The 15,876-nt window shown below is 40.6% G+C and overlaps 1 protein-coding gene across 13 annotated transcripts in view; it reads right to left on the bottom strand.

Annotated features, from left to right (window-relative positions):
• NFASC (neurofascin) overlaps positions 1-15,876 on the bottom strand; it is a 181,264-nt gene that overhangs the window by 94,266 nt on the left and 71,122 nt on the right. For 10 of the 13 annotated variants that reach the window (XM_077295075.1, XM_077295082.1, XM_077295071.1 and 7 more), the window contains exons 4-8: positions 13,309-13,326; positions 10,518-10,623; positions 10,228-10,424; positions 9,467-9,589; positions 9,200-9,370 (exon numbers count right to left, since the gene is read on the bottom strand). In XM_077295075.1, the coding sequence (XP_077151190.1) occupies positions 9,200-9,370; positions 9,467-9,589; positions 10,228-10,424; positions 10,518-10,623; positions 13,309-13,326 (615 nt within the window). The remainder of the gene's footprint in view (positions 1-9,199; positions 9,371-9,466; positions 9,590-10,227; positions 10,425-10,517; positions 10,624-13,308; positions 13,327-15,876) is intronic. The other 3 variants (XM_077295072.1, XM_077295081.1, XM_077295084.1) reach the window with 1 other exon arrangement.

Raw genomic sequence — 15,876 nt, 5'->3', positions numbered from 1 at the left:
ATCAGATTTATTTATTTTAGATTTTGATGGATTGGACAGATCTGAACGTGGCAATACAAAATATATGTTTTTTTTATTGCTTTATTTTTAATGGGGCAAAGGGGGATAATTTGGCATTTCGTGTTTTTTTATTTCATATTACTTAAAACTTTTTTTTTACTGCATTTAATAATCCACTAAGGACATTTGAAGCTGCAATCATTTGATTGCCTGTGTTATACATGGCAGTGCTTCAGCCATCAATTGCGGAGAAAGATGAGGGCTCAGAGTATGAGCCCGCATCAAAGGCAGGGACACGGCCTATGACGTAAATATACATACTGTATGTACGCCAGGCCCTAATGTGATTTCATGTTCGCAAGATGTTTTGGTGAAAATTTTGATTTATTTTATCAGGATTGAGATTTTTCTTTACTAAAAAGTTGCAAAACGAATTAAAGACAAAAATAAAAGAGCATTGTTTAGTTTTCAAAGACTGCATGGGCCACTGAAATATTTGGTTAAAAAAACATCAACAAATACCAGAAGACAAAAAAAAGAAAAGGGACTTTAAAAATAACACAAATAATGAATTAGGTTGACTAATTGTCTGTAATTATGGTGGTCAGCGAAAGTGTGCAACATACGGTAAAGATTATAGTTATGATAGCGTAAATCAAACTAAATCAATTGTTAGAAATATTGGTATAAAAGAAAGGCTTGTGCCTTGCCAAGATTCTTTGCCTGACCTATATAATTTGGGACAGGTTGGTAGCGACATATTGTGTTACAACCCCATTTAAAGTGATTGCAACATCAGAAAAAGAACAATTTTTAAAATCTTTTTTTTTACTAAACATATTATACTTCAAATTTTTGGAGGTATTAATTCTAATTTTTCATGTATATTTAGAAAATATATATATATATCTGTAATAGCTGAGTTTCACAATTGCCTAACACAAACCTTGAGGAAGATAATCAAGGATGATACTTAGTGCTCTTACCATGTTGTCTCCTTGACATTCAGTTTATACTATTCATTACCTGTAGTTCCAGAGTTTAATTTTCCATGGTAAATGTCTTTAATACATATAATATCTGTATGAGCAATGATTACTATCACAATGTGGATACAGGTTGTGATACAATTATTTAATGAAGACATGTCACTTGTTAAAACAATTGAGTAATACACATTGTTAAATTCTCTAAGCTCCCCTGATCCAGCTGCCTTTTTCCATTTTGAGTTGCATCGCTCTACTGCAGAGATATTCAAATGTATTGCTTTTGGAGCGCTGTATCTGAAATCTCTGCTTTTAGACCAACTGGGCGTTTCTTCAGAGTCATCTCTGGGGGGTGTGCACTTTCAACTCTCCCTCCAAGATGATGTCAATCACAGCTTGGTAGAATATGAGACTCATACACTGGAGGAAATAGTGAAAGCGCACACCCTCAGAGAATATTCCAGTAGTACTGCAAGCAGAGATTTCTCATAAAGCTCCCCAAAACCAAAAAATGTGAATATCTCTGCAACGGAGTAGCACAGAGCAAAACAGAAAAAAGTGGCAGAATCAGGGGAGTTTAGGGATTTTTACAAGTTAACTGTTTTTTTTGAGCAACTGAAAGGTTCTCTTTAAAGATGGGCCCACTTTTAAGTTTTATGTGACTAAAGTTGTGTTGTTTGCATTAAAAAAAAAAGAATGATGTCAATCCTGCTCCCTAAATGGTAAAGAAGTCAAAAGCGCAAAGCCGGCCTAGGTTACAAACAGCAACATAGCAGCAGCAAAACAGGAAAGACAAGGAAAAGATATAGCATGAGTCAAGCACATCTTGCCAATATTGAAGTGCAGAGTTTGGGAGCCATTTAAAGTTTAGGCAATATTAAGTCTATTTCCTAGAGGCAAGCATGCTTTTCTGTTTCAGCGTCTTTACACACACTGGGAATATAATGTGATACAACCAGTGCTGGACAATTTGAACATGCTCCTATAAAGTGATTTACAAGACTTCAGGTTCATATTATGGAGCACATAATACTCAAGTTCTTCATTTTGGGGCGTGTTATGAATACAGTGAGAGTGGTTAGCTAGAAGGTGAGGTAGGATGAAGGTCTGGAGACCCCAAAAACTCACCATGGTACATAATAGTGAGGTTCACTGTGGAATGTACTGCAGAATCATTACGGGAATTCTCTGTAATAAACAAGATAGGGTGAGAGCCCCATATTGGAGAAGTCAATAAGACAAGAGAATCCATGTATAGAGTGAAGATGAAGCATGAGTAAAAGACCAGACAAGACGCAAATCCTGGGAATGATGTGGGACACAAATGGGCTGAAAGCATGCAGCTCAGGAAGACATACTCAAAATTGGACAAAACAAAATGTAGAACATGAGTAAATGAATTGCAGGTTAACAGTTAAGTGGAACATGAATATTAATATGAGTTCTAAGGGCATGTTTCCACTGGTCAGATTTGACATGGATTTTAACACCAAATTTCAAATAAAATCTGGCAACAATCTGCATCCTATACATGTGAATGAGGTATCTCCAACACTTGTCTCATGCAACTGAAAATCTGCATACAGATATTCGGTGCCTCAGCATAAAGTAGGGGCATACTACTCATTCTGCATAGAAAAACTGGGAATGAACTCAATTGAATGACAATAGAGCCAATTCTCAGGCCTATGAATGCAAGTTCAAATGGAAAAACTATGCTTGAAATCCAGTGAAACAAACATATTTCACCTATTTCAGTATATACCGTATATACTCGAGTATAAGCCGAGATTTTCAGCCCATTTTTTTAGGCTGAAATTGCCCCTCTCGGCTTATACTCGAGTCATACCCAGGGGTCGGCAGGGGACGTGGAGCAGCAGCTGTGTAAGCATACTCACCTGCTCCTGGCACAGTCCCTGGTTCCCCGGCGCTGGCAGCTTCTTCCTGTAGTGAGCAGTCAAATGGTAAAGCTCATTACAGTAATGAATATGGACCCCACTCCACTCCCATAGGGCCGGAGCCATATATTCTTTACTGTAATGAGCGGTACCATGTGACCGCTCACTACAGCAAGAAGCTGCCAGCGCTGAGGAACCAGGGACTGCGCCAGGAGAAGGTGATTTTAACGCAGTGTGCGATATTCAACTGCTCCCCATTCCACCTCCGCCGCTGCGTCTTCCCCGTCCTCTGCAGTGACGCTCAGGTCAGAGGGCGCGATGACGTGATTAGTGTGCGCGCCGCCCTCTGCCTGAACAATCAGTGCAGAGGACGGGGAAGACGCAGCAGCAGCCGGCGGCAGTGGAACGGGGAGCAGGTGAATATAGCAAGTGAAGGAGGACTGAGCGATGAGAGGGGAGTATGTGATTTTTTTTTTTTTTTATCGCAGCAACAGCATATGGGGCAAATGTCTACATGGAGCATCTTATGGGGCATAATCAATGTTTGTGCAGCTTTATATGGGGCAAATATCTTTATGGAGCATCTTATGGGCCATTATCAACGTTTATGGAGCATTATATGGGGCAAATATCTTTATAGAGCATCTTATGGGGCCATTATCAACGTTTGTGGAGCATTATATAGGGCAAATATCTTCATAGAGCATCTTATGGGGCCATAATCAACGTTTGTGCAGCATTATATGGGACAAATGTCTGTATGGAGCATCTTATGGGGCCATAAGCTGCATTTGTGCAGCATTATATGGGGCATATTTTATTATGGAGCATCTTATGGGGCCCATCATAAACTTTATGGAGCATTATATAGGGCGTATTTTGCATGGAGCATCTTATGGGGTCCATCATGAACTGTATGGAGCATTATTTGGGGCTTCTGATTCAATATGGATATTCAAAAACACTTAACCTACTGATGTCTCAATTAATTTACTTTTATTGGTATCTATTTGTATTTTTGACATTTACCGGTAGCTGCTGCATTTTCCACCCCAGGATTATACTCGAGTCATTAAGCTTTCCCAGTTTTTGTGGCAAAATTAGGGGTCTCGGCTTATACTCGGGTCGGCTTACACTCGAGTATATACGGTATTTGTTATCTGATTTACCAATGATTGTCTAAACAGTTCTCTGTCTGGTGTGATAATTTCCTAAAATAATAAATGTAATGCACAGTCAGATGGCAGTGTAACAGGCAATGCTCGGACAGTGTGTTGGCTCTCCTGATCCGAGCTTTACAGATGTATACAAATACAGGTGCTTCTCACAAAATGAGAATATCATCAAAAAGTTAATTTATTTCAGTTCTTCAATGCAAAAAGTGAAACTCATATATTATATAGAGTCATTACAAACAGAGTGATCTATTTCAAGTGTTTATGTCACGATGTGACACAATCTAATGGGGGGTCGGACTGCGGATGGCACAATACACACAATGGGATGGAAATGGAGAGAGGAAGGCCCTACTGATAGTGAAATGAGGGATAGTCATCACCTGAGGCTGTCCCTGCACTGCCCTAATGCCCTAAGTGGGTCCTTCCCCTCACCGCCATCAGGAACCTCGTCCCTCTCTGTCACCTAGCACCGCCCTGGCTAGTGCACTGGCCGGCAAGGGGTGCTAGCGTCACCACTGAAGATAGTACCACACATGACAGACACGAAAGGGACAAGGAATAAACACAACACTTAGCTTCCAGACACCGCTGCCAAGCTCCACACCACAGATGACACAGAAACAGGACTCCAAACACCAGAAGTAGCTGATGCCAGAAAGGTGCAACTGCATGGCTGGTCTCCATAGAGAAACTCTGCCACCAACAGTCAGCTGATGCATCAGGTGACCATTTAAAGGATGGTGGGAGTTGTCACCACCCACATCAGCTGACCCAGCAACTTTGCAGTTACAGCAGATTGCCAGCAGGGGAAAACTGACATTAACGCTCACTGGTCTTGAAAGGAAAAAAGCTACATTTAAAACAGAGTGGAATCAGAGCTGCCACGAATCCAAAAAATGGATTGTGACCGTTTATTTCTGTTAATGTTGATGATTATGGCTTACAGCCAAAGAAAACTCAAAAGTCACTATCTCAGTAAATTAGAATACTTTATAACACCAGCTTGAAAAATGATTTTAAAAACCGAAATGTTGGCCTACTGAAATGTATGTTCAGTAAATGCGCTCAATACTTGGTCGGGCCTCCTTTGGCATCAATTACTGTATCAATGTGGCGTGGCATGGAGGCGATCAGCCTGTGGCACTGCAGAGGTGTTATGGAAGCCCAGGTTGGTTTGATAGCAGCCTTCAGCTCGCCTGCATTGTTGGGTCTGGTGTCTCTCATCTTCCTCTTGACAATACCCCATAGATTCTCTATGGGGTTAAGGTCAAGCGAGTTTGCTGGCCAATCAAGCACAGTGATACTGTCGTTTTTAAACCAGATATTGGTACTTTTGGCAGTATGGCAGGTGCTAAGTCCTGCTGGAGAATGAAATTTCCATCTCCAAAAAGCTTGTCGGCAGAGGGAAGCATGAAGTACTCAAAAATTTCCTGGTAGACGGCTGCGCTGACTTTGGTCTTGATAAAACACAGTGGACCTACACCAGCAGATGACATGGCTCCCCAAACCATCACTGATTGTGGAAACTTCACACTAGACCTCAAGCAGCTTGGATTGTGTGCCTCTCTTCCTACAGACTCTGGGACCTTGATTTCCAAATGAAATGCAAAATTTACTTTCCTTGTGGAGTGTGTCAATGACTGCCTTCTGGACATCTGTCAAGTCAGCAGTCTTCCCCATGATTGTGGAGTCTACTGAAACAGACTAAGGGGCCTTGTTAAATGCTTAAAATAGATCACTCTGTTTGTAATTACTCTATATAATATATCAGTTTCACTTTGTGTACTGAAGAACTGAAATAAATGAACTTTTTGATGATATTCTAATTTTGTGAGAAGAACCTGTACATGCTGTCACGCTCAGGTCAAGAGAGCCGACAGCCAGTCTAAGCAATGTGATAGTTGTCAGTGTTATACGGCCGTCTGGCTGCGCTATAGAGGGTATAATAAAATTACCACTTAATAAAAGATGTTGCTATGTGTCAAAGGTCAAGACCCTAAGGTCTCCCATGAGGCTTGTACCTGAGAAGTATACATACAGACACTGTGAACCCTATACTATGCGGCAGCCTATCTCAGAAGCTATCCCCACCTATAGAAGGTCAGCCCTTGGCAGGTTCCATGTGCTCAATTCAGCAGAATCACCCTGTTGATGACACAGAAAACTGTAAAGCAGTATAGTTGCACAGTTCCCTCTATCCTCTCACTATTCTCATCTATACGATTAGCAAAGGAAGGAATCAGGAAGCTGAACCAACAGAGCCCAGACTCTTTTTATAGTCAGGACCACTCTAGAGCCTAGATGAGCAAGTAAGGCTGGTACACAGTGCAACTAAACCCACTTTTGGGCACATACACTCAGAAGGCATGTGCATGACATAGGCCAAAATCAGGATGGATGCCAATGCATCTGTTTATAATAGAGAGTTATTGTAACAAACCTATACTCCAAGGTATAGGAAAGACACATTGTGCACGTAGCCTAACCCATTTGAGTTCCCTCCATCACAGACCTTAAAATTAACAATCTGACAACCCCAGACCAACAGGAATCATTAGACTAACCCATTCACTGCCAAAGGCCACCAAAAAAACTGACATCTACACCTTCTCTGCCCTAGATCACCAAGAAAACTAGAATTCACTCCCTCACTGACCTAGACTACCAGGTACACTACCACCGACACTTACACTACCTGGAATTTTGACATTAACATCTTCAGTGCCCTATATTAGTAGAGATGCCAATACTAATACTCTTCACTGCTCTATACCACCAGGGATGCAAACATTAACTTTTACTATGTTTGACCTGATACTGGTGACTGCAGAAATCAATGTGCTTGCTGCAGAAAAAACTCCATTTTTAGAAGCAGAAACTTCTAGCAGCCTAAAACTATTTACCTGGATGTTGTGTGGCCCTTTACATCTGGCTTCTTTATAGCTAATTATTATGGTGCAGTGTGTTTACATATTATGTACTTCTACATTATTTGGCTTAAAGGGAACAAAGGCCAATAGGAATAACCTGTTCACTGCTCTGGACCCAGAGGGATCATCTACCCCTTACACCACAGCCCATGCATTGTACAGAAATATATACTTATCCAGATCAGTATACAGAATGTACTAAATTCACTAAAGGCGTGTGTCCCCCTAATGTTAAAAAATGAAAAAGGAAAAAGAAAAAAAAGAGACAGACAATGAAAGAAATGTCATGTAATGAGAGGTTGTTGTTGTGGATACAGTTCAAATGACAGCAAAATAGCAGAAAAGCATACAGTGATAGCAACATCAAGCAACTGCAAGACAAGTTCAAACAAAATAAATCAGAAGACGGAAAGCCACTGCGGGTGCTGCAGCCATGTTATCATGCCCCAAGCAAATATGTCAGCCTGGTCAGAAAGATGCAGAATAAACAAATAGCAGCAGCAGGCAATTATTCTGCAGATACATTGTGTCATGTAAGGTCTGTTCCTAGGATAGACATGTAGACCCTCTTCTGCTGTACAGTACAATATATAGTTTAAGATTTGCAAACTATAATGTGTAAGGATTTGCATGACAGACTATTCTCTTACTGACCATTGATTGTAAGTACCAACACGTATGCCACGCGAGGTCCAGGGAACTATTCACATTTTGTCCTCACACCCATGATGGTCCGAATAGTAGCCTTCATCCAGTAGTGTTCAATGAAGCACTGCTTTGTTCTCTATTTCTTTACTTGGGAGTTTTCTCAGGCTGATTTTGTATTGTAGTGAATGCATATGGATTTGTATATATTGATCATTTTTTCAGGCTTTCTGACTTAGGCTACATCAAGGGTGGGCAAACTAATGGTGTAACCAGTACAGCCACACAGGGGCCCACTTATACGTCTAAAGCAAGTGAAATTGAGCATTATGTACTTGTATGGCTGTCCCCTCCTGTTTGTGTGTGCTCCTAGTTCACACTACGTTTTTTTAAGAGTTTCTTTTTTTTTTGAGCGGATCCTCGCCAAAACCCTCATTTAAAAAAAAAGCTTCAAAGATTATTTTTTTTCTTGAACCTACAAGTGGAAAAAAGAAAGTACATGTCACTTAATTCACGCGGATCCTGAAATAATCCTCTCCAAATTAGGAACTCTCCAATCAAAAGGCTGCAAAGAATGTTTCAGGAAAAAAAACTTCCAAAACCCCTTGAGGAAAAGAAAAACTCTACCAAACTGCAGTGGTTTCTGTTTAAATACCTCATGTTTTCTGAACTCGCCAAAAAACTTAGCATTGCAAGTATTTATTAGGGTATGTGCACACAGCATCATTTAAGAACAGACGCAGCAGCTTCGGGAAAATGCCGGCAGTTGCTTTCCTCAGGCTGCTTCCACAGTGGCTTTGCCATCACTTTTGCAGGGGCTTTCATTCCATACTGTTAAGTATAGAGAGGGGTTTCCCACAAGAATCCGCCCAAAGAATGAGCAAGTCACTTATTTTAACTGCTTCAGGGTTTCCAAAATCCTGAAGCGGTTAAAAAAAGTGACATAAAACAGAACATGTAAACAGCAAAATCACCTTCACATGGCTGTGCATTGCTTTTCTGTGGTTTTTCAGGTGGACTCAAGATAGAATCTGGCTGAAAAAGACGTTGTGTAATAAAACGCCACGAGTAACGTAATTGAAAAGTGGCATATTCTTTCACCTCCATAAGTTCACATGCACACGTTGAGTATTTGGTGAGTTTTTTACCTCAGAATTTCTAAGTCAAAACCCGAAGTGGTGACGTGTCTCTATTATACTTTTCTTCTGACTGTTCCACTCCTGGTTTTGTCTTACAAATACTGAGGTAAAAAACTCACCAAATACTGAACATGTGCACGTGGCCTTACAGGGGGCATTATGGGGGCTTCCAGAAAAAAAAACCATGAAATATGCAGTGATTTGAATGGATCTGTTCACAAAAATATGCAACAAAACTACTAAAAGGGAATAGCAAATAAAGCCTTCACTATTTGCTACACTATTAGGCAGCTTCATAATATAAGATAATTCTGCGGTGTAATAATGGAAAACCCCATGGGACCTTTCATCATGTTCCGACAAAGTGATCTGCAATATAAAAAATAAGTTTTGATTTCCTGTAGAGAATGAGGGACCACTTACTGGTCAGCACTTTAAGGGTGTAGGCGTTCTTCTGTTGGATGGTGTGTGTAAAATGAGAACGAGCATTGCAGCTATAATCTGTCTGTGCATCTTCACGCAGGACATTAGAGAAGTACAGATCCCCGTTCAAACCCTGAGACACGCGTCTGTTCTGTGCAATCGGCTCCATTGCTACGTAAAGAACAAAGAGGGTGAATAGTCTCATCTTTTCTGTGGAAGAATAGACCGTCACATATATAGCATAGCACAGTATTATCTCCCACTTACAGCTGCTCATCCAGAATATGACTGGAGGGGGAAGACTCGGTGGGGGGTTGCACTGAAGAATGAGGGAAGCTCCCTCGTTGACAACAACAGGATCCAGGTTTTCCTTTGGCCACAATGGGGATCCTGTAAAATTAAAATAAAGTTTTGGGGAAAAAAAAATTCTAAACATTTATAGATCTTCTTACATACAAATTATAATTACTCTGTCAAATTATGGTTATCTTTTCTTACTGCTTCTAAGCAATAATGTAGCAATCCCTTATCTGCAGACAACAATGACCCATCTAAGAAGAGATTTTACACACTTGGCTACCATCTGCCAAAACCAGTGTTACAGCTGTAAGCTCCATTGAAATGAATAAGGCTGAGAGCTGCAATACCACATACAACCTGCGGACAGGTGGCACTGATTTAGTAAAAAGCATCCATGTTTTTTTCAGATCTGGACAACCCCTTTAAATTGTTTATAATGTAGTGTCAGCTCAGACCAACCAGAAGCAAACTACAGTAAGATGCATGTAGCAGAAAGAAATCAATGCAGGTGTTGTCACGTATGTGGCAGATTTGGCCCGTATTTTCACAACGTATTTCACCCCTAGTATATATTACAGTGAAATCTGTAGCACTGTCAATTCTTAGTGTGGATTTTGGGCCAAAATCCTTTCCAAAAAACATACAAACACTTAGTTTGGGCATAAGGGAACAGAATCATCCTCATATACTGCATTTTGCCAGCCATCTTTGGCCACCTAGATACTTACTTGATACTTGCAGTAAAATCTTATTTGAAAGAGCTGTTCCATGTCGATTCCGAGCAAAGCACTGATACTCCCCTTCGTAGTCCTCAGGACGACCACCCCCATAAATGTCTATGACAAGGGTCCCAGTCCGCCTGCGGAATGAGACTTTTGGATCTTTGGCTACATTATAAAATTTCCCATTCCGCGTCCATGTAAATCTATGGGAAGAATACCAGAATATCAAAATGTTTGGTCTAACAGTATACTCACAGGTTGTATCTTCCTGTTGTGACATTTTGTGGACTACTTACGTTGGGTATGGGTTTCCTGTAGCCTCACACTCAATGTTGATGTTGTCGCGTGGGTCAACAATATAATTCTTTTCAGATTCCTTGGTGATGGTTGGGGGCTGATACACTATGGGACAGAAAAGAGAAAATGTCAGTCTACTAATCTCTATTATTAACATGCACCACAGGGATCACATCTCAGAATGTTGAGGTACAGTAGATACCTACAGCATATGTATGACTTATAACTCTTTCCTGGTGATGCCTGACCTTGTGGCACGCTGGGACATAATTCAGGAGCCAAGTCAAGTAACATCTAGAGATTTGCTTCTAGTATCTTAACCGGCTCTATGAAATAATTAAAAACTCTTTCTTAAAGGATTATCCCCATCCCAGCCATACATCACTTATTTCCGTAGCTGGCTAGCGCTGTCAATCTATGAGGAAGCGGCAGAGCCAGTTGTTAAAACTGTAGCAAGTAAAGTGTTCTGGACTGCACAGCCCGCCCACTGAGCACCGAGGATCTCATCAGAAGGTTTCTTTCCAAAAATTAATCCATGGATTTTTAAATGTTAAAAAATCTGGTTGTTTTTGGAGAAAGTTCCCATTCAGGAGCTGTGGTTGCTTTGAAACGGATATCGGACGTGACTGACCACCTTTATCAAGGACTGATTTTGCAAACTGGAATAAGTTTGGAGAAAATTGTGACTTTAACAACGGGTAATAAAATAAGTGCCAAATGAAACCTACACTGGAGACTAAATGATTACATTTATGTTGTGTTCACACTGCTGTCAGAGGCTCCATCAGCAATCCGGGCAGATATGACAAAGAATAACATGCAGCAATATTCTCTTCCAGTCAAAACATGGTGGGGGCAGCATAATGCTGTGGGCAGTTTTTCTGGTAGCTGGAACTGGGGCTTTAGTCATGGTGGAGAGAATTATGAACATCAGTTCCAAATATCAGTCAATTTTGAAACATAGACTTAAGGCCTCTGCTAAAAAAAACTGAAGATGAAGAGGAATTTTAGCACAATAACGACCCTATCTATACTTACAAATCAACAAATGAATGACTTCACCAGAAGAAGATCAGCATTTTTGAGTGGCCCGGCCATAGCCCAAACCTGAATCCAATAGAAAATCTGTGGGTGACCTGAAGAGGGCGCTGTACACAGGAGATGCCCTCACAATCTGACAGATTTGGAGCACTACTGCAAGGAAGAGTGGACAGAGTGCCAATTCTACATGTGCCATGCTCCTACTCAAAAAGACCAGATGCTGTCATATATTCAAAGGGGACTTCAACAAAGTATTAGTTTAAGGGTGTGCATATTTATGCAACCACATTCTTTTAGTTCTATATTTTTATTTTTCCATCTGAAAATGTCAGTTTATTTTTCAAACTGAATTGTACAGAGTATGGGTGACATCAAAGATGGAAAATGTTCTGAGATTATTCTTCTTGGTATGATTCTGTTTACATGGCAAAAACCTGGAATTTAAGGCCTCCTTCACATATCACATATTAAACACGTACGTGAAAAAAAACAATACCGTGTGTAGTGCAGTGGTAACACTCTGTGCAGTGATGAGACAGTGATCCAGCAAAGTTCAAATTAAAATGTCTCTTTAATGTTCAACTCCAAAAACACAGACCTAGATATCCTCCGAACCATATCCTCTGGATTACAGTCACTAAACAAGCCAGTCCACCTGTGACTCCGCTGTGTACACTGTGGGGTGCCAGGCTTTTCAGCTGCCTTGGCTGTTTGGCTCCGCTGGCCTGTGTTGCCTCACACAGGTGGAGCGCTGCAGAGTCTTCCGCTCTGTACTCCTCCAAACACCAGACTGACACAGACTCAAACTGACACACCCAAACCCTATACTGCAGGATTTTGAACGTGAATCTGTGGCCTTCAGCCACATGGATAACCCAACCAGGAATTTAAACGAACTGCACGACTACCATCCTGTTGTTCATTTCAAAACACAAAAGCCCAGCAGGTTTTCTTAAATCTGCCCTGGACAAATAACTTGTCGAGGACTAACACTTACTTTAGTCTGCATTGCAACACAGCTACACCTGTGACTGCAATGCACTCATGACCGCAATACGCCTCTGTGCGCATCCTGGGGGGAACATACAGCGACCCTCACATGTAACACCAGTCACTGCCTCACACTGTGTCATCAGTGTTTTGGATCAGTGTGTCATCCGTGTGTCCATTTTTACCATCAGTGTTTTGGAGCAGTGTATCATCTGTGTATCCGTTTTTACCATCAGTGTTTCTCCGGTAGGGATAAAGAATTAAATAAATATCAAAGCTTCTCCTATTCTTTGCAAGGTTAAACACGGATGTCATGCAGACTGTACCGATGCCCTCTGTGTGCTGTACATGATTTTCATGGACCTTGTCATCTGTGATACCGGAAAAAAATGGACGTCTCCTTGTGTTTAGTATGGACATGGCCCATGTAAAAACATGAACATGTGCATCGCACCACAGATTATAATGGGTACGTGTGGTATCCGTGAAAAAAACGGATACCACACATACTGGAAATACAGGCATAGGTGTATGTAGACGTATGTAAAATGTATCAAGACTCTTCTAATTTCATATCTCATGAGAGAACAAGAGAATCAGGTGATTAAATACAACCTGCCTTATACTTCTTTCTACTGATATCATCAGCGAAGGGACAGTCGGGAGAACCCCAAACAAATTAAGTTTTCGTCTGACTTTAATTTAAGGTGTATGGAGGCTTTAAGTCAGAAGAATATCACACTGATGAATATAACTTACGGTCTCGTTCAATAGTTGCTGTTAGTTTCCATGAGAGCAAATGGGAAGTTAAAGAAGAGACAAAGTTAGCAAACAGAAAATTACATTTAACAAACATAAACTAAAGTAAACCAAATGTAAGTTAATTTGGAGAGTCTACACACTATCAATACAGAACCCAAAAAAATGAAAAATGGACCTTAGAGCAATATTTAAAAAAGTAGAGATTTTATTGAAAATTCTAACAAGACAATATTATCATCATAAAAACAGATAAATACGGTAAAGAGAGAACAAAAAAGGGTGTAGTGACATCTTAGTGCCACGTCCAAAGAACAGTTGGTATAGTTACTTTAGTGTAATCAGTCCATAGAAATATAAGCATGCACATATAATCCCTATAAAGTGCAGCCAAGTACTGTAAAAATACAAATACAAATGGTAGCAGCAAATAAGCCCCCCGAGGAAGCAACAGTGCATAATGCGCGTTGGGGTCCGCTTCTCCACGTCCTCTATTCAGGTTGGTCCATTATGGGCATTCGCCCTCTATTTTTTTGATATGATTTACTGTACATTAACTATGGATCTGTGTTCCATCATAATTTGTTCGGTTTAGCCGTGCTTATTTGAAACTATATCTGGTTGGGCTCCATTTGTTTGATTACTTTTACCTGGATGTTTATTGCACTATGCATTTATTACTTTATATTCTGGGACTTGTATGAATTTTGAAAGAGAAATTCTCAGTAGCTGCTACCATTTGTATTTTTACCATATCTAGTACTCGGCTGCCCTTTATAGGGATTATATGTGCATGCTTATATTTCTATGGACTGATTACACTAAAGTAACTATATCAACTGTTCTTTGGACGTGGCACTAAGATGTCACTACAATCTTTTTTGCTCTCTATTTATTCATCAGTTTTTATGATGATAATATTGTCTTGTTAGAATTTTCAATAAAATCTCTACTTTTTTAAATATTGCTCTAAGGTCCATTGTTCGTTTTTTTTTTGGTTCTATGTTGACACTTTATGGATGATCTTATGATATATGGCCCCTTTTTCTGGAAACACTATCAATACATAATATCCTTTTCCGCGATGTCTGCTGCACGAGACAATACACAAAGTTATATTAGAAAGGCTTATGTGACATTAGTATTAGGGATGGTTATTGGGATGTCATACAACTATGTTTATTAGCAATGGTAACAGCATAGAAATGCATTTGCCTGGCACAAATTAATTACACCTGAGAAAAAAATACATTTTCCCTGACATATTACAGGAATCAGCAGAGCTAGTGATAAAGTGAACCTGTCATTAGACTCATGCTGAACCAATGGGCAGCATGATTAGAGCCGGGCTGTGTGATTACATCGGGTACGTCTTCATCTGAAACATTGTAGTACTTAAAAAATATATGGTGTGAAAAGCCGGCCGTGGACTATAGAGAGACCTGAGTAGTCTAGTAACATCCCTGGACAGCTTCTCTCGCTCCAGGTAACTGACAGGTCACAAGAAGAGCGGCGGGGGAAAGCCAGCCAGGTATGGTGCTGGACTAGAGAGGTCTTTCCCCATAGTTCCCATTCAGCTTTCAAACTATATTTTCTTTGCAGCACTGAGGCGTCTCACAAGTAAAACATACCTGGCTGTAAGCACACCACCAGGCCCTGATTCATGCTGCCCCTGGTTCAGGCAGGATGGGTCTATTGATAGTTCCCTTTAATATATTTATACAAAGAATGGGGTGCGCCGTGATTCATGCAGATTTAGAAAAGGAAAACTAGGAGAACCTCAAATATCACTAAACTCCAGGAGCATAGTTTGTAGTACGCCAGTTAGATAGGTCCTAATTCTTTAGTGTTTTTATAGTTTACTGTCTCCATTTCTGCAATTTTACAAACGTATCTAAACGTATCACTACATTCGGACCATGAATAAAACAAGCGAACACTTAAAAACCAACATATGAGAAAGGATCTTATGTAACAGTAACAGGGAAAAACAGGAGTGCGGTGCGGACTTGTGCTATGTATTTTTTACACTACCTTCTCACTGTACAACCTCTGAGATGTTCTCAGGTTCACGTCTGCATGTACTGTCTAGCCCGACACTCAAGATGTCTAGAGATCCTGCCTTGTCGTCTTGTGAAGGGCAGGATGACAAGCATAAAGTTTAGCTTATCTTACATTGTATCAGAGGCAGCTGCTCCCTACCACCTGCAATGCTGGACAGAGTGAGTCCTCATTGTGTGTGCTCACTAGTCCTCTGTCACCAATGGAGCCCACACGGGACAGGGTCATTGAGCTATTGTATGGGGGCAGTGGTGGATGCTAAGAGACACAGCTGCTTCTTAAACCCTGAACAGCACCATCTGCACAATGAGGATTGCTCCATGTCTCCTGTAAGGCCATGTGCACACGTTCAGGATTGTTAGCGTTTTTTTCGTGTTTTTTCGCTATAAAAACGTGATAAAAACGCGAAAAAAAACGCTTACATAAGCCTCCTATTATTTACAGGGTATTCCGCATTTTTTGTGCAAATGTTGCGATTTTTTCCGCGAAAAAATCGCATAGCGGAAA

This window comes from Ranitomeya variabilis, chromosome 3 (assembly GCF_051348905.1).
Source record: "Ranitomeya variabilis isolate aRanVar5 chromosome 3, aRanVar5.hap1, whole genome shotgun sequence".
NCBI lineage: Eukaryota > Metazoa > Chordata > Amphibia > Anura > Dendrobatidae > Ranitomeya > Ranitomeya variabilis.
This window is presented reverse-complemented; position numbering and strand designations above follow the sequence as displayed.